This window comes from Tursiops truncatus, chromosome 9 (assembly GCF_011762595.2).
Source record: "Tursiops truncatus isolate mTurTru1 chromosome 9, mTurTru1.mat.Y, whole genome shotgun sequence".
NCBI classification, from domain to species: domain Eukaryota; kingdom Metazoa; phylum Chordata; class Mammalia; order Artiodactyla; family Delphinidae; genus Tursiops; species Tursiops truncatus.
The window spans coordinates 13,632,280-13,650,489 of NC_047042.1; the positions used below are offsets into that span (position 1 = coordinate 13,632,280).

Sequence of the window (18,210 nt, forward strand, 5' to 3'; positions counted from 1 at the left end):
AATGTTAGAATTATATATTCCTGAATGCTCCTGTTCATTGCTCCTCGATGACAGTAGATTAAAGATGAGCCTTCACGATTAGCCTCAAATTCTATTTTGGATGCCCTCAGCTTCACAGCAATAAAGTAAATGGACGGAAGCTTTATTATTTTATAAAGATGCATATTTGTGGAGGGTCTCGGCATGAATTTAGAGTACTTGTTAATCCATGGAGTAATGGTTGGAATCTGGGACATAAGACCGGGGCTAAATTTCTTTACCTTCCTAACCCCAGAGAGTCTTTGGAAAAATAGAAACAAAAGAGCACCAAGTACTTAAGGTAAGACACTGCTGTATTCATAATATAGAGAAATAACCACCGTGCCTCATGGACAGGAGATGCAGTTCTCCACGGGGCCACAAAGCTCTGCTAGTAATAATTTTAATTGGATGCTATCTTTGCTGCCTTCAGAAAGTATCATAAAGTGGAGTTATTACAGGCTACAAGCGCACTTACTGTGCTGGCCTCTCACAGGAGGAAACAGATAACATTTATCCTTCGGAGGGCAACGTCAATGGGCTACTATTTGTTTCGTTTACATGCATCCCCAGTTGCCCGCTATCTGCTCCCTCTTCCCTCCTTCTAAGAGATCAATTTGAATTAGACGCTGCGGAAGTGGATGCTAAGTTTGGCCTGCCCTCTGCCTCCGGGGAGGGCGCCACCCGGCGGCCCGGTCCCCTGGGCCCTGGGCGGGGCGCGTACCTGCAGAGGATTGGGTGGCGTGAGCGGCGACGGGAGGCCGTGTCCCGGAGACTGGCTGGCTTTCTGAGGGGAGCTGGAGCTCTGCTGAGTTGGAGACGGTTGGTTCCGGTTCTGGGGGTGAGGGTGGGCGGGAGGAGCCGGCGGAGGCTGGGAGGCGGGCGGCGGCGGCGGCTGGGACTGCGGTGGCACCTGCGGGTGCTGGCTGCCCGGCGGGGCGGGCGGCGGCGGCGGCGGCGGCGGCTGCTGGAGCTGCTGCAGCTGCTGGAGCTGCTGCAGTTGGGAGTTGAGGGATGAGGTAGCTGCGAGGAGACAGAAGGAACGTGGAGCTGAAACAAACACGTGGAGCTGAAACGTACACGACCAAACCGCGTGCTGTGCCTTTGACAGCCGGCACCGGGCGAGCCGAGACGGCTCCCCCTTAGAAAAAGTTTACCCTCATGCCCTGAAACTCCGTGGTATTTCAGAGGGTTGCGGTGCACTGCGAGAACAAGAGTCACTTCTCAGGGAAATTTTAAAATTTAGGGAGGACCAGAGTGTAACCCATCAGGCATTACTTCCAAAGGGACGGAGCAAACCAAGCGGGTGTACTAGGAACAGAGGTAATTTTTAAGTACTTTCTCCCTCTCTTCCTTTCCACGCTGCTTGGGAAATACACTTAGACTTTCAAGATCTGATTTAGATTTTTAAAGTTCAACCCATTTAATTCTTTTGGCAAACGCTCAAATGGAGTTAAGAACAGAAAGCTAAAGTGTTCGTAATCTCCTTTTCATCATCGATACCACTAATGGTGTCATTTCTACTCGCTGCTTCAGACCTCCGCCAACGTGCTTAGACATTGAGTTTCAAGTTTCTACCGTTTTTTAAAAAAATTTAAAGATAGTACATGCTTCTTAGTTTTGCAGAATCAAAAGCTTGAGTCTGAACTTTTTGCCTGCTCATCAGAGAGACACAGCCCCACACCGGAAGGGTTATAGTCAGCGACTGTGCACTGTGGTGACTGGTCACACTGGCACCTCAAGGACAAGCCAGGAACCGAGAGGATGAAGTCATCTTTCCAGATTTTTCCTTGTTCTGTGAAAAGTAAGCATTGGTGGGATAAGTTGTCTTAACACCGAGCTCACTATATTTGTTCCCATGTGCCCATCTAGCCCTGAACAATTTCTGCAGCAGAAAAACCGTTCGGCCAAAGAATGATCTAGAGAAAAGACTGCTACAAGTTCACTTTTTTCTTTGCCTGAATATCAGCCTAAAAGCTTTCTAATAAGCCTACAACTAAATATAAGGATCACTGTTGAACCCACAGGCCTTGGCTGCAATGCTATCCTGTTCCTGCCCTACTTAGAATTAGTCAAGATTCCCAAAAGTAGTAACTCCTGTTTGCAACATTAAACTAGTCCCCATTTAAAAAAAAAAAATCTAGTGGTTCTGTAAAGTGACATATCATACACCTGACTTCATACAACAAAGACGTTCTTAAAAAATATATGTATTTTGAACCTTATGTTGAGCACATCTGAAGAAGTTTCTCTGTAAGGAAGTCAACCAGGGACTATTTTTGTAAAATTAAGAATCATTTTGTGAAATGAAAACACCAGCTAGGCACTAATGCTGTGTCTGATAGTACGTAGGATTTAACAGGGAGACATAGTCCTGACTTTAAGGAGTTTATAGTATATTTGTGGATATAAGATTAACTTGTAAGAAATAATCAGGTTTGGGGTGCCTGTTACAGTCCTGCTAATTAACTGAGATGCTTGATACATCTCAGTTAATTGCCTAAATGGTCAACAGTGTGGAAACTAACCAAAAGGTCCAGGAAAATGAGGAGAGGGGTTTCTCTGTGGGCTAGAGAGGCCAAGGCAGTGTTCCTGAGGACCGAGAGGGCTCAAGAGAGTGAATTCTATACCCAGAATGAAGGAGGAGAGGATATTCCAGGCTGGAGGGGCACCCAGATGACAGTATGGCTTAGGTGATGTTTCTGAAGGACAGTGTGGAGAATGGACTGCCTGGAACAGAAACTTTGGGCCGTTTTGTTGATTTTAGACCTTAGAGAGGTGGGAGCCTGTCTTTGAAAGTGGTGGGAAGATGGATCACTCTCAATTCACCACTGGTATAAGTCAGATTTTAAATATATAATCAGGTTTGTTTAAAGTAAGGCATAGCTGTATTGATGAAATGAGAGCTTGACCTTTCCCAGGGGCACCAAATACCAATTCTGTGCTCTCAGGTCCATGTAGAGCTTCCATGTTGGACCAGTGGGGATGGCAAGTCCTCATTGGGTCAGTGAGTTACTCTAGGTCTGTTCAAACACTCAGCCCAGTGTGCGTCCTGCCTTTCGTTTAAATCCAGAGTGCTCTGGGACTCTACAGGTAGAGACGGCGTGTGAGAGACAGGGCTGGAAAATACCCGGTCAATGGGGACTCTGAACTTTCTGCTCAATTGTGCTGCAAACCTAAAACTGCTTTAAGAAATAAAGTCCATATTAAAAAAAATAATACCCAGTTAGCATCCCATTTATCGGAACTTTAAAGAGAATGATCTGGCTTTGCCATTTTCCCCTCTCCCTGCTCCTATTGTACAAAATCACATTTTATTGAACAGCTGGGAACCCAGCTCAATTCTGACCCCCCAGGATCTTCTGCAATCTGGAGGGAGGGTCCTGGGGGAGTGGGGCCTGAGCTCTCCTTTTGGTGGAGTTATAGACTTTGGGAACCTGATTGCATCTGGCCTCCTGCCTGATTCAAATCAAACCTGTCCTGATTTCTTTCAGGTGGGGGGCACGTATGTCAGTGCTTATTTTCATGGTTGACTTAAATACCATACTGTTCCATTTTGGTTAGAAAAGCATTTATCTAAATCAGCATTTGAAAACAGGAAAGACTGGGGAATATTGGCAGATGGACATTGGCAGACGGGTAGGTGCAGCAGAGCCTAACCTACTAATGAGATGTGCTCCCAAATATGTCTTCGTTTCTTGATGTTGGTGAGTTCACATCGCTTGGCTATGTCTTTCCCATAACCTGCATCTTGCCTGGAAAGGCATTAACCTAAACTAAACCTCTTTGAGTTACATGAACTAATTTGACATTTGCAAGCAAGAAATGATGGACAACAAAATATGTTCAGGTATGTACTGGATGCAAAGAAAAGCGTGAGGGGGCTGTACAAGAATGCCACTCTGGTCTAAAAAATGCCAAAGGCACCTACGCGATAATATGAAAACAAAAGCAAAAAAATACTAAAATATGGAGCCTCTAAATTGCTCATTGTATAAAGCATACTGAGATACAGATACAAGTTAGGAAGGTTCAAGGACATATTTGAACTACAGAGTATGTTTGCAGATAAAATGATGATTGTTGGGGGTAAAGCTTTGACCCTATTTCACAGAAGATTTAAGACTTTACTTTCTTCCCTGGTATTTATGTCCTTTTATGATTATTTCCTCTATGTCTGGTTACTATACACTCCATGGGCCAATGTTTAATATAAAATTTAACTACATTAACAGTAGGCATGAAAGAACTAAAAGAGAGGCACAGAAGTTTTCATTAGGATGTTTGAAATTTTAAAAACTTACAATTTTGAAAAAGAAACACAAAACAATTTTCTATCGAACTTGGAATTTCCTAGAGTGGATCGGAACTTCTCAAATAAATAATTTAATATCACAAAGGAGAAGTCAAGAAGCTTGCATGTCTCCATTTGTTCAGTTTCTATATATCAACTTATTTAGGAAAAACATTTTCTTCTTTGGGATCTTTGTTAAAGGTGTTCTCAGGAAACCAGGCACATAAATAAAGCCCCACCACAGAGGTATCAGAACTATACGGGATGGGCTTTACATACAATTACTTCCAAGGCAGAGAAACGGAAAGGAAACTCATTCTCTCTACCTGCCCATGAAGGGCAAGGCCGTGAATGATGCTGGAGAAATACAAACGTTTCTTGTACTTTGCAAGGTACTGAAACACCTCGGGATTCACAGAAAGCCGAATAGGACTCAAATGCTAAAGGAAGCGTGATTCTTAGCAACACGCTCACTCACCTTTGTTAACGCAAAGTACAACATCAGACTATTATAATCAGTGTAGTCAGGGGCTCAGTGTCAGCATTTTCTGGGACTTTCCAGGTTCGGGGATCTGTGGGCGTGGTTGGCAAACTGGAGGCTTGGGTTTGAGAGTCTGCTGGGAAGGATTACAAACTCTGGGCCTGGCTGGGACCTGAGTTGCCTTATAGCAATACACTTACAGAGGCGAGAGGACCCGTGCTAAGGAGGAGGGAAGTGGGCGGGTTTTATCACTGCAAGTGACCAGGAATCCTGCAAAGAGCGTGATGGTAATGGCTTTTCAAGCCCATCCTTAGCCCAGTCCCCTGGTGCAAGCCTGGTCCTAGGGAGGGAAAGAGCACCAAGTAAAAACACAAAGGGCAACCTTGAACTTCTTGCTAAGGGCAAGAAGCCACATGCCAAAGACCACATCCTGGATAGTTGCGTTTATATGGAATGTACAGAATAGGCGAATCCACAGAGACAGAAAGCAGATTCGTGGTTGCCAGGGGCTGGCGGGTAACTGCCCGTGGGTATGGGGCTCCTGGGCGGGGGTGATGAAAAAGTCCTAGAACTACATGCTGGGGAGTGTTGGACAACATTGTGAATGTACTTAATGCTACTGAATTGTACGCTTTAAGATGGTTAAAATGGCAAATTTTATGCTATGTGTATTTTACTATAATAATAGTAATAATAACAATATTATTAATAGCTAATAGCTGTTTCTCCATATTCGCACACTGGAGACCAAGCCGCACTGCCTTGGGACCCCACGAGGGAAGGGAATAATCCTTCTCCACTCTGCATGGCTGTGTAGTCCCCAGGGCTAGGGCTGTGCCTGGCAGAGCAAAGGGACAGACATGGGCAGGGCTGCAGGATGCCGGGCGGCACCGGCAGGAAAATGCTGTGTCCACTGGAGGGGGAGAGGCACAGGTCTGGCAGCGGGAGCAATGGATTGCTATCAACGTGGACCGTGGATTCAGTCTGAGGTGCACACGAGACACCCCTCTAGAAATGCTGCCGAAGCTGGACTCTGAACAGGCCAAGAACAGTGACTGCAATTTGGGTTCAAAATCAGACAGTGCTTCACAGTGTGGAAAGCACTGTCATTTAAAATGGATAAATTAGCTTTTTCTTTGGCCACACCATGTGGCATGTGGGATCTTAGTTCCCCGACCAGGGATCGAACCCGTGCCCCCTGCATTGGAAACACGGAGTCTTAACTACTGGACCACCAGGGAAGTCCCCGGATGAATTAACTTTTCAGGACAACCATATGGATAGATGATATCACTGCCATGTTACACATATAGAACTTGGGCTCAGAAAGGTTAAGTGACCTGCCTGAGTTCACACAGCTAATGAGCACTATGGCCGACTCAGTCTTAGGTCTGCCACTTCCCAAAGCCTCTTAACAGAACAGAATCAGGGGCAAGCTATTTCCCCCTGAGGGTTGGAACGAAGATAACTACTCCCTCGTAGAGGGATGCCTTCCATGGCCCTGCTCTTGAGAAGAGGTGGCACAGGTCCCCAGCTTACAGAGGCTGCTTTGAAGGTGTCTGCTCAGTGATGAATCGTTCAGCTCCTGAGAAAGTGTGTACAGTTGTAGCCCTGTCCTGCTGCAGGCAAAATGTTTTTTAAAGCCTGCTGATATGAAATATAAATGTGTATTTTGAGGATAAAGATGCTAATTTGAGTGTGAGCCATGAGTTATTTTGAGACCAGGGACATGGGGTTGAGGGAAAGGGGGTAAGAGGTATGAGTGGATGGGAGGTGGGGAAGGGCCACAGCACACTTGCTTCGTGTCACAAGTTTGCCTCTGTGGTGAGAGAATGTTTCCTCTACACTTAGACCCTGGGCGGCCCCAACACTGTGCGCAGCTTGGTGACATTTTAAGGAAAGTAACCAAGTAGGGTATCAGGTTACGTTGTCCATGGAACTCTGTGATGTGTTGTCTCTAGAGTATAGTCAGGTGGCTGCAAAGAGTTCTCCAAATGGCTTTGTCCCTTAATTGGGGACAGTGACTCCCAGATCAGCCCCAGTCTTACAAATCAGTGAACTCATGCGCCACCGAAAAGGAAATCCCGTGCTCCCTGATGTATGTAGCCTTTGCCTCCCTAACTCTGTATTTACTGTTCACTTTTCTTGCCCACTGAAATCCCTAGAAGAAGAAAGAAATGGAATCTAGAACAACTCAACCAGAAGAATTTGAGTCGGTAAAACTGGACATCTTCCCTCCTTCCAACCCCCCACCAAGTAATAACATCCAAGGTAGCTGAAGCAAGGATGCAGGTCAGGAACGCTTCCTGGTACCCTCATTAACAGCATCCCTAGCATGCACCGGCAGACAGAAGTTTTTGTAAGGTACATGGAAACGGCATTTTGGGGACTTGGGACTTTGAAAAAGTACAGAAGGTGAAGACTTTCTGGAAAATTTGCCTTTATTTTGGCAGCAATACCCCAAACAAGCAAAATCAGTTCTGCCTCAAAGATTATGATGTGTAACCATCTCACAAGCAGTCAGTGTTCTCAGCTCCAGAAATACTGCTAATATCTTTAATCTGTCATTTGCTTTGTTTGCATTTAAGGCAGAGATCTAAGTATCTCTTGAGATGTCAGGGGAAAACAAAGACAGAAATTCTTCCATTGAACATATTCCCACAAATTTCCCATGTATTGCCTGAGCCACACAAGCTTCTTTCTCCGGTCAGGTGTTTTCCCCAACTCTATCTCAAATTATGGAACCGAATCGCCTGGGGAACTTGTTAGACAAGTGGATTCCAGAGGGTAGGACAAAGTCTGCATTCTAAAGCACCAACGCCCGCCCCCCGCCCAACGGGATCAGGAGCTATTGGCCTTGGGGCTCCTAGCAGCCCATCCAGGAGGGGAAGGCTCTTCCCTTGGCCTTCAACCTGAGCAGTTTGTTTATCCATCTCCATAATTTTGAGGATATTTCTTTTCAAAAAATGAATCTGTTCTTCCATTGGCAAAAAATTTCAAAACAAAAATCACTGGTTGGAAAGAAGAGAAAACAGACATCTGGGAATCTTCCAGCATTCCTTAACACCTTCTTTGAGATAGAAGAGCAATTTTCCACCCATTACTGCCTTTGTTGACATTTAGGGGAACACTCTTGTTGGAGTATCGTAAGTCCGAGACATACTGTTTGCTTTTAGATGCCCATTAAATAGGGAAGATGGAAAAAGTGGAGGACAAGTGCCCACTGTAAAGCAAAGGGGTGAAGTGGTGGCATGGGCCGTCCCAAGGGGAGATGCACCCACCCAGCAATGTATCAGGGAGGCTGAGAACTCAAGGTGGCAAGTTCCCCTGAATTCCCACAGGGGTTTGCTGAGGCCTTCCTCTGGAACAGCTGACCTCCCAACATCTCCACCTGCAGAATGGCCCCCAGCTAGGCCTAAACTCTCAGGAAAATAATGGGAAGGCTCTCCTCTAAAGAAACTGAAAAAACTGGGGAAGAATTAGGATTTCCAATGTGGATGTGGCACCCCAAAGTACATCCTTCTCTTCTCAGTCACCCTGAAGAAACCAGTCAGTTCACAGTCTCACCCCAATACACAGAGCTCTTCATGGCTCTTCCGAGTCTTGAGAAGTCCATCCAGGTTCCTACTGAGTTCCAACCAAGGTGAAAGGAAAAACACCCCCCATGATACTGATACTTCCCCCATGGAATTGCAGAACACCAAAGATAAAGATTTTTTAAAATCCTAAATAAGAGTTCAGAGAGACAAATAAAAGGCCACATACAAAGAGACATAACGCAAATAGGCACCATACTTCTCATTAGCAAAACAATAAAAAGCTAAAATCAGTGGAGCAATGCCTTCTACCTTCTGAAAGAAAATGATCTCCAGCCAAGAATTTTATTGCTGGCTAAACTGTTAACAGTGAGAGTGGAAGAAAGCCCATTTTGGAACTTACAAGGACTTAGCTTATCTTTACTTACCTTTTTCTTAGGAAGTTGAATAGATACTTCAGCAAAATAAGGGGGTGAACCAAGAAAGAGGAAGATTTAGGATGCAGAAAGCAGTGTGCATCCCCCACGAGAACAGTACAAGGGAGCCCCACTATGACAGCTGTCTGGAAGTTCTAAAGAGTAAGTACCCAGTCCAGACTGCAGCATAAAGGAAGGGCTCTACTGAAATATGTCCAGAAGAAAAGGGGGATTCCATGGAAGTGATAAAGTATTTGTGCTTTTGGAAGAATTTGAGAGTATGAAAAAAAGAAAAAGAAAGGAAACTGTAAACTTCAGGGAAAACAAAAGCTGCCTGGAAAGCCACAATCTAGAAATGAAGCATCTGTTCCAAACTAGAAAAAGAAGTCATTGACTTCCAAGAAGAAACACTGAATGGATTTAATGCTATAGGAAAAGTAAGAAGCTGAAAGATGGTAACTACTTTCTACAGAAGGTTTACCATTCTTTTCATCCTCCTCCTCATCATCATCATAAAAGGGATGGGCAATAAGACACTTCAGGCAAAACCAACAAACAATAGAAGAAGAAATGCATAGTTTTATAAGAAACAAGAGACGAGACAAACAACATGACTCAATTGTGCAATAAAATGTGGCATAATTTTGAGCACTTGGTAGAGTATGAAAGGATAGTCTATTTGAGTATTTTCTTTGAGTGGCACAAAAATCCAGACTGAGAAGGACATCTGATCAGAGCACATATTTTGGCTCTGCAGGAAATAATTAGGTAGCCACATTAAAGTTAAGAATGTTTACTAGACTTCAATTTTTTTAAACAACCTGTAAACAAAGTAGGAAGGATTTAATGAGAATACAAATGCTATCATCCTTGACAAGGTAGAAGTGAGAGGTTGGTGGGAGGGAGGAGGGGAAGTGAGGACCAGAGCACTGAGTGGGGAATCAAGAGACACCTCTATAGTTGACAGAACAAATGGAGATTTAAATATGCTATTTAAAGTTACAAAGTTAACAAAAAATAACTCTATACTTCTATTAGGAGGAGGGAGGAGAAGAAAGTGGGAGATGTCATAAGTGAGCTAAACCCAAATACACCATAGCAGAAATGAACAGATGGTACATAAAACTAATAAATCGAGTCAGAGGTAAATGGAAAGTATTTAGAAATGTGCAGGTAAACCTATAAGGCTGAAACCAGAAATGGTTCAATGTGATTGCCTTGGGGGAGTAATCCTGAGGGTGGAGAGGAGTCTAGCTGAGATATTGTGATATTCAGATCCATCCCAGGACACTATTTGGATTGAGTTTCTTGAGTTCTTTACACTGAGATCTAGACCTTAAATGGGACTGAATTCACCTTGGGCTTTGTTGATAACACCAATTGAGGCATGAAACTTCTTTTGAAAAATCCACAATAGACATTTGTTCCTGATGGTCGGAGACATGTTCTCAGAGACCATTTCACAGGATGCTAGTCCCCAGATAGGTCCCATGAAAGAAAACTGTTCCATGGTCAAATGATTTATGAGACATGGCATGTTGTATCCTACTTTTGGAAATCCATAATGAGCATCAGAATATTAATGACTTCGAATTTCAGCATTAAAGAAACCTGATTAACATTTCTTCATCTAACACTGACCAAACTCACGTGACCTCGGAACCCCATCATCTTGCTTTTCTTTGACCCAAATTTATGCAAGTGTGTGGAACTAATATTGAGAGGGATCCACTTAGGAGTAACCTGAAGGTGTCTCTATCTGATGTAGTCATACATGACCATTTTATAGATGAAGAAGTGTTTTACACACATATATATGTACATACACAATGTACATATATACGATGTATATATATATATATATATATACACACAGTGTATATATAACGTACACATATATATACCATGTACATACGTACAATGCATATATATGGATGATGTCCATATATGCAATGTATATGTACACATAATGTACATATGTACAATGTATATATATGAATAAGTACATATATACAATGTATATATCCATACAATATACATAAATACAATGTACATATATGCACAATGCACATATATAAATGTATATATACATACACATATAATTTATATATATATATACACACACACAGACACACACACACAATATATGTGTTATATATCAGGGTCTCTGGAGGAAGTAATGAGATCTCTTCAGTATAAACTAAGCCTAATGAAATTCTTAAGTTTACCCTTACTAAGGCTGCATGGATTAATCTAGAACCAAGCTTATCCAGTGTGGTGAAATTGGTTAATTCGTGCCAAACAGAAACTTCCAGTGAGCATAAGAGACATCTTTGGATGATTAAAAATGTAAATAGGTGTTGGGAGGGTACACGCAATATGAATTTCTTAAAAAATGCAAATTCCCTGAAGGCCAAGTGTTTCATATCGTCTAGTAGGAGAGGAGAAAGAAATACAAAAAATGTTCTTGAAAGATTCAAAGATGGGAAACCAGAGCTGGAACGTTCTATGACTAACTAGGACAACCTGGGGCCTAGCAGAATTCTCCCCAAGCACTGGAAAAGCATCAGTGTCAGGGATTTTTAGCTCTGAGGAACCTGGCGTGGATATTCTCTCCTCAAATAGCGTATAGCATGAGCCAAGAAAATGCGGCTCCATCGATACTAAACTTTTAAAAATAAGATCTTCCTTCAGAAAAAAAGATTTAAATAACCCCCTCCTGCCTATTGCCAGCAGATTGTCAAGTCTTCTTCAGGTGGTAATACCATATCAAATTAGAACTTGTAGGGTTTGAGTGTGCATTTTAACTAAAGTCCAGAATTCTAGATTCTGTTCCTTGATTTTGCTTGATTAATTTTTCCATAACCTGTAGGTATCATAGACTGTATACGGAAATATTCACTCTTGATTTGAAATTCTTTTGCTCAACGGATGAGGCCAAATTTATTCATCAGAGAATCCTAACTCTCCAGTAAGAAATGGTTTCCTTTTCTAAACAGAGTTTAGCAAAGGCTTTGGGTATCAGTTCTCACTGCTCTGCTAATTCTCCAGTTCAGGATAATTAAGGGGGTTTTGCTTGTTTGTTTGTTTTTAGAGGTCTGAGATTAAGAGTGCGTCACTGACTATGCCACCCTTCCTTCTTAATACCATATTCGTTTAATGACAGAAAATGCATTTGGGTGGAATAGAAAGCAACTCAAAGAAGCACTCATGTAACATTCAATCCCATTATTTTTCCTCCTTAAATGTGAAAAACAGTTATTTACATCTTTGATAATCTCTTCTCAGAAGGCCAATCCACCTTTTCACTGGAGGTTAAAAGGTTTAAAATTATAGCTAACATTTATTGAGCATGGTTTTCCCAGGGATATTTAAAATTTTTTAGGGTAGAAATGAAGCCATACTCACTAAAAATGAAGCCATGATATGGGGGGAAAGGGAGACACATGCTTATTTTATATTCCTATGCTAATAAAATAATATAATTTTTTTTAAGTTAGCAGAGCAAGTAAGATGTACCCTGGCTTTCAAAACATTGGTGTTTGCCTTTCCCTTCAAATGGGCATTTGCAGGAGAAAATGTTACAGGCAGTTCAATGGATACTGCTCATGGTTTAAACACAGCACTGTGTTCACTCAAATTTCTTTTAGGCTATAGACACATGGGCCAGTGCTTATTTTCATGGTTGATTTAATCCATCCCCTCTGCCAGTGTGGGGATTATTCCCTACAGTTATTCTCCAGTGATCTGTCAGTTCAGATTAAAAAAAGTTAAGTGACAAAGATGCGGTGGCTGATTCCTTTAGAAGGCTAGGCTGTACAGCATGTTTCTTTTTAAGAATCTGACTATGTTCTCTTCTTTCTAATTTCCCCCCAATCACTACAAATCTTCCTTATCTAGGCTGAACTTTAAACTCCATAAACAGGCAATTCAATTTTGTTCCTATACGACAACTTCTGGGTTGCCAAAAAGCTTTATAGATCTTACTTTATCGGTTCTCGCTTATTTTTTGAGAAGAGGAAATAGCGTATATCTCCCCTCACTTTACAGATGAAGAAATCTAAACTCAAGACATGATACTAAGACCATACATATCCTAGCTTTTCGTGGCCTGCACAGTAAATGATAAAACTCTCCTTAAGCTTCATTTATATTTCGAGACACAGACATCAAAAATATACCCTTGCCAGATTTGTAATTCTATTCCAGATTCATAGAAAAGAAAACTGTAACAGTTGACTTTAATTGTGTAGCAAAATGTTTACTATTTAAAAGTTCCTCACATTACATCATAAATATTATCACTTTTCTCATTCTTATTTTTTCTTTCCATCTCTACAAGTAGAATTCTTTAGTTGGATCATTAATATACTTCACGGGTAATTTGGTTATTTTGTATTGACGTGCAAATTAGTCATTCAATTCACATAGTTTTATTTTAGGCTTTCACATGTAAAAAATTAAACGAGAAAAGGCATGTAAGAGTTTTAGTGAAATAATTAATTACATTAATGATAACCCTACTGGAAGGAAAGAGCCCTCAAAAAAAGAATCCTGGGAAACTTCATAAAAAGCGATAGATGCTAGAATATCAGTGGTGTTAGAATGTAACGTGGTCATATCACCTACATGGGTACAAATGCTTTTGCAAAGGTCTCGTGGATTTCTGCCCGTCTGGTTGATCTTGCTATGGGAAGTAAAGTGACATTCTTTTTACTTCATTAATGCAGTTGGACAAAAGAGGCAAACACAAATGTGTCAGTCAGCATAGGATAGTTTTACTGTGGTAACAAGCAGCCCCCAAATCTCACTGGCTTAGCCCAACAAAGATTTTATTTTCTTTTCGGGCTATCATAAGTTGGCAGGGGGGTCTTAGCTTAGTGTAGTCACCTTAGGTACCCAGCTGATGGGGCAGTCACTATCTTGGACATTGCCTATGATGTGAGAAGGATAGAGAGCTTTTTAGGGTGGGAATTAAATGCTCTGACTCAGAAGTCATCCCATCACTTTCTCTCACAACTCATTGGCCAGCACTAGCTACATGGCACCCCTAAACTACGAGGGAGCCAGGAAGTGCTGTACTATCAAGTCCTGGAGAGGGGGAGAGTCAGAAAAATTCAGTGAATAGCGTTAATGATCTCCACAAAGGCATCACTCTGCCTCCCAGATAGTTTCTGTATATATTACTTTCTTGCCATTTTCATTTTCCTAAGTTTCACCTCATTATGCCTTGTCTGGATCATTGAAAGAGCTTATTAACCGGCCTCTTAAACTCTTACCTTCCCTGCTCCCTCTTTCTCTCAATCATTAATTCAACAAATGTTATCAAATCACGTGTCAAGTGCCCCTCCACCACCAGAGTTAATTTTCTAAAACACAGATGGGATTATACCATTAATTAAAAAATTAAAAAGAGAACTATGATAGATCCCATTCATCAGAGAATGAAATCATACTGCTCAGCCCGTATTGGAGAATGACTCTGGCTCCAGCCCACCTTTCTAGACTCATTCTAACCCCTTCTGAGAATCCTCACTTCTAGTTCAGAGGTAGAAGCTGGTGGTACATGGACATGAAGACAGGGGTGCCCCATTCCCACACATACAGAAATAGAGCTTTTAAAAAGTTCAAATTGGTTGACAAGATTAAAAAGTCAGAGCATCTACATAAAATATGCATTGTCCAGTTTTCTTAAAAATAATCTGGAAGGTGTGGTCACTCGACTCTTGTTCCTGTATGGGAACCAGAGCTGAGTAGCAGCTGCCCTGCCAGGTAGGGCTGGTGCCCACAGGAGCCAGGATGGCTTGCTGTCCTCTGCACTCCCATAAGGGGACATTCACGGTGTGCCCTGTATTACAATGAATAATGTGCACCCGATTGCCTCTTTTACCAAGTCCCTTCCTACAGAAGGGAACCCGGTTTTAGTCAGTTCTTTTTTTCCCCCTTAATCTTCCTGCCTTCTCTCAGCAACCTGCATATAGTAGATGTTCACTAAATAATTGAGAAATGATAATTGCAGGAACTGTAATTCGATTTGCCACTTGTTAATTTTATCTTATTCTTTTTACCCTGTGTCACATGCTTGCTCTGGCTTGGCTCACAAAAAAAGATATAATGACAGAATTCTCGAGGTTACAAAGATCCACTGCTCGGGTTTCTAGGCGACTACATGTAAGTTATGTGACTTCTGAGCATGATCTTCAATTAACTTTGGAGAATGTTATACATTTACATAAAAAATTAAGGCAAATTCCTATGTTCCTTTTTTTTATAGCTGTACAGGCAGAGGTAGCCACTCAGACACATCTGGAGCCACATCCTAAATTCTGGAGAATAATTTTGTTTATGAACTAGAAAGTTCATAAAGGAAGCGAATTAACATTTCAGGATTCAGGATTTGAAGGTGTGCTATGGAAATTCGACATGAAATACGTGTATATAAAATGTGGTCAAAGAGGAAATGACAGGCTTACCGTGCCCTGAAAGGTTATCTGGAAAAACAGAAGAGAGCTTCAGGTGGGTCTGAGATGGACAGATTAAATCATAATCTTAGAAGAGTGAAAAATGTCATCGCAACACAGGCTGATCCAAATTCTACCCAGTCTGGGGAGAAACATCATAGAGCATACGGATTAAGAGGGTTTGAGTTGAAGGTCAGGTTCTTAGTACGACCGGGCTAGCAGGATGTGAAAGTCAGCCAGGCATAACAAGCGTTGCCTTGATAGGGGAGCGGGCAGAATCGCAATGCAGATGTGGGGGGCCGCTGGGTCAGTTACTATCTCCTAGTTCCACGGCTGTCCTCTACTCCTTTCCATCAGCAAACGCGTGCTCTGTTCACCGCGGAAACTGGGCAAAAGCATAGGAGGAATAAGCACAAATTCACTAACAGTATTGGTAAAACAACGCTTACAGGTCCTTTCTGCTTACAATGAATTAGATCATTAAATACAAAGCCTAAACAGGTTATAGAAAAGCTGTTTAAAGAAAGATGGGAATTTGAATTTTATGGCAGCTAAGCATCTCATAAATATGTTACTCTCTCCCCTCATGAATGCTCTCATTGCTGCTTGCCTGGACCAGTGCAGCGGTCTTGTGTTTTCTCTTTCTGTTCATCTATTTTAAAGACCAGCCCCGCCCTCCCCTACCTGCCTTTCCTTCTCCCTCTCCCATCTTCCTCCTTTCTTCCTCCCCCACTTTCTTCCCTTCCTTCCTCTCTACCCATCTTCCCTCCTTTCTCTAATAAGTTATTAAGCACCTACCATGGGCCGGGAGTTGTGCAGGAGGTATAAACATGAATTAGACTCTGATTCTGCTTTCCCAAAGTCCATTCATGTTCTATCTGGGAAAACAGACACGCAAATGCCCAATCATGATACAGTGTGGTAAGTTAATATTTCTCCTTATTTAATGATTTTCACCATTTCTCTATGGCGCCAAAATAAGTCCTTACCCTTCACGTTAAAACCATTCACACCTCAGCCCTCACTTTTCTGGCACTGGCTCCACCGTTCTCCTACGCGTACCCTGCGTTCCCATCGGACAGCCTGTGTATCATTTCCCACACACGCCTGGCTTTCCTGTGTCCATGCTTGTCCTACTTCCTGAAATGGCCTTTCCCCTCATTCCTCTCTGTCATGACCCTATTCTTTTTTCAAAACTCAGCTCATCTTTCTGTGTGGCCTCTTCTGCTCCCACTTAGCATGTAGTAGGTGCAAAAAAATACCTGGTTATGGTATATATGTATCTCTTTTACACCTGTTAGGCATGCCGTGTTGAGACCACATTGAGATTTGAAGGCTGAGATAAGCTTTTTTTGACCTTGAACCTCCTTGAGAATCTGATAAAAAATATCTACCCTTTTCCAAGAGACCTATTTATATTTGTAAATTTAACGTAACTTTTAAGGGGATTTCACACCCCTCTAAAGCCCATCCATACCCCCCTACAAAGGCTAAGAACTTCTGCTGGCGGATCAGGCTGCAGATCAGACTGAAGGGCAACTGGCTTTCTCTGAAATACGGGGCCCTTGGGTGTCCATTGATGCGGAGAGGTAGGTCCTCAGACAGAGATTTGGAAATTGGAAGGTGGGCCACAGATGGTTGAGGGAACTTGAGGGAACTCTGGCCCTTTGATGGTTTTTATTCTCTTGAGTAAGGTCTTGACTATTGTTGGCTGTGCTTTGGGCGTCCTGGTTGGAAAGAATCAAAGGCTCTCTCTAACACATGGAGATTCATTCTGAGTGAGCTCGATTACTCTCTGAGCTTCCACTAAAGTTATGTTTAAATATCTAGTGCCGTCTCATTCCGTTAAGGGGGCTTAAGGTAATCCTATGGTGGCAGGTATCAGACACTACAGTGCATTCCTGAACCAAGGTGCAGATTTTTAAAGAGGCTGTCTGAGAATTAAGTGGACACCTCTTAACTCTTCACCTAGGTTACAAACGCTTACAATTTTAAATCACGTTTTTGGAAAGAGTTATTAGTGTTCTGTGAGTCCCACTCTCTCCAGGGAGTAGGGGCTCTTTCCCTTTCACCTAATATTGATAAGGAGGGGTTTCCATGGAGCAACACAGGGGGCTTGTTTATGCCCTTGTGTAAGGGGACACATCAGACTTTTGTCAGGTGTTTGCTTGGAAAATGCAAAAGGGGAGAGACAGGCTGGTTAGCTGCACCAATGCGGAAGCTCATGAGAGATGGCGGACCTGGTGGCTGGGACTTCCGGTATGAGTGAGGATTTCCTAGGGGCCAGATGAGAGAGCCCTGGCATGGACCATCTTAGATCCTGCCTGACGGAGCCCCATGGAGGGCTGAACAGATCTGAGCACAGAGACTGTAAAGGCAGTACATCGCTCGCACCGAAGGATCTATATTAAGAGGCCAGGATTGGGAGGTTTCCAAAAAACTACAAAAAACCTCAGAAAAAGTCGACTGTAAGTATCTCCCAGTCCAATGAACATGAAGCCAGCTGGCAGAGTGCCAGTTGGACTGTACCCGTTTTTCTCACCTCTGAAGGGGTCAGAAAATGAAGACAGAGGAGAAGGAGCTGAAACTTGAGGTGGGAACAAAGGGAGAGAACATTTTGACTCCATTTCCCAAACGCAGGCTCTCTGCTCACCATTTGGCTGACATGGAGGACGTGGGAGATGCCGAGGACTGAAACTTCAAATCAAGCTGCAGTTTTGACTCTGACCTTCATCTGTGCATTGTTTGTTTGTTTGTAATATTTTTATTTATGTATTTATTTGGCTGTGCCGGGTCTTAGTTGTGGCATGCAAACTCCTAGTTGCAGCATATGGGATCTTAGTTCCCCGACCAGGAATCGAACCCAGGCCCCCTGCATTGGGAGTGCAGAGCCTTAGCCACTGGACCACCAGGGAAGTCCTTGTACATTGTTTTTAATTGAAGTGCAGTGTCTGTATCACCTAAGAGCGACCACAGAAGCAGTGGGATCTCCTTGAGCTGTCAT

General features: G+C 42.6%; 1 protein-coding gene and 1 long non-coding RNA gene across 2 annotated transcripts in view; one reads left to right on the forward strand and one right to left on the reverse strand.

The window, feature by feature from the left end:
• POU6F2 (POU class 6 homeobox 2) overlaps window positions 1-18,210 on the reverse strand; it is a 382,181-nt gene that overhangs the window by 121,309 nt on the left and 242,662 nt on the right. Inside the window, exon 5 of the mRNA XM_073809538.1 lies at window positions 743-1,041. Within this exon, the coding sequence (XP_073665639.1) occupies window positions 743-1,041 (299 nt within the window). The remainder of the gene's footprint in view (window positions 1-742; window positions 1,042-18,210) is intronic.
• LOC109550770 (uncharacterized) lies at window positions 766-10,543 on the forward strand. Its single transcript, XR_002177439.3, has 3 exons — window positions 766-840; window positions 1,637-1,822; window positions 6,959-10,543. It is a non-coding gene; the product is annotated as an uncharacterized lncRNA (long non-coding RNA).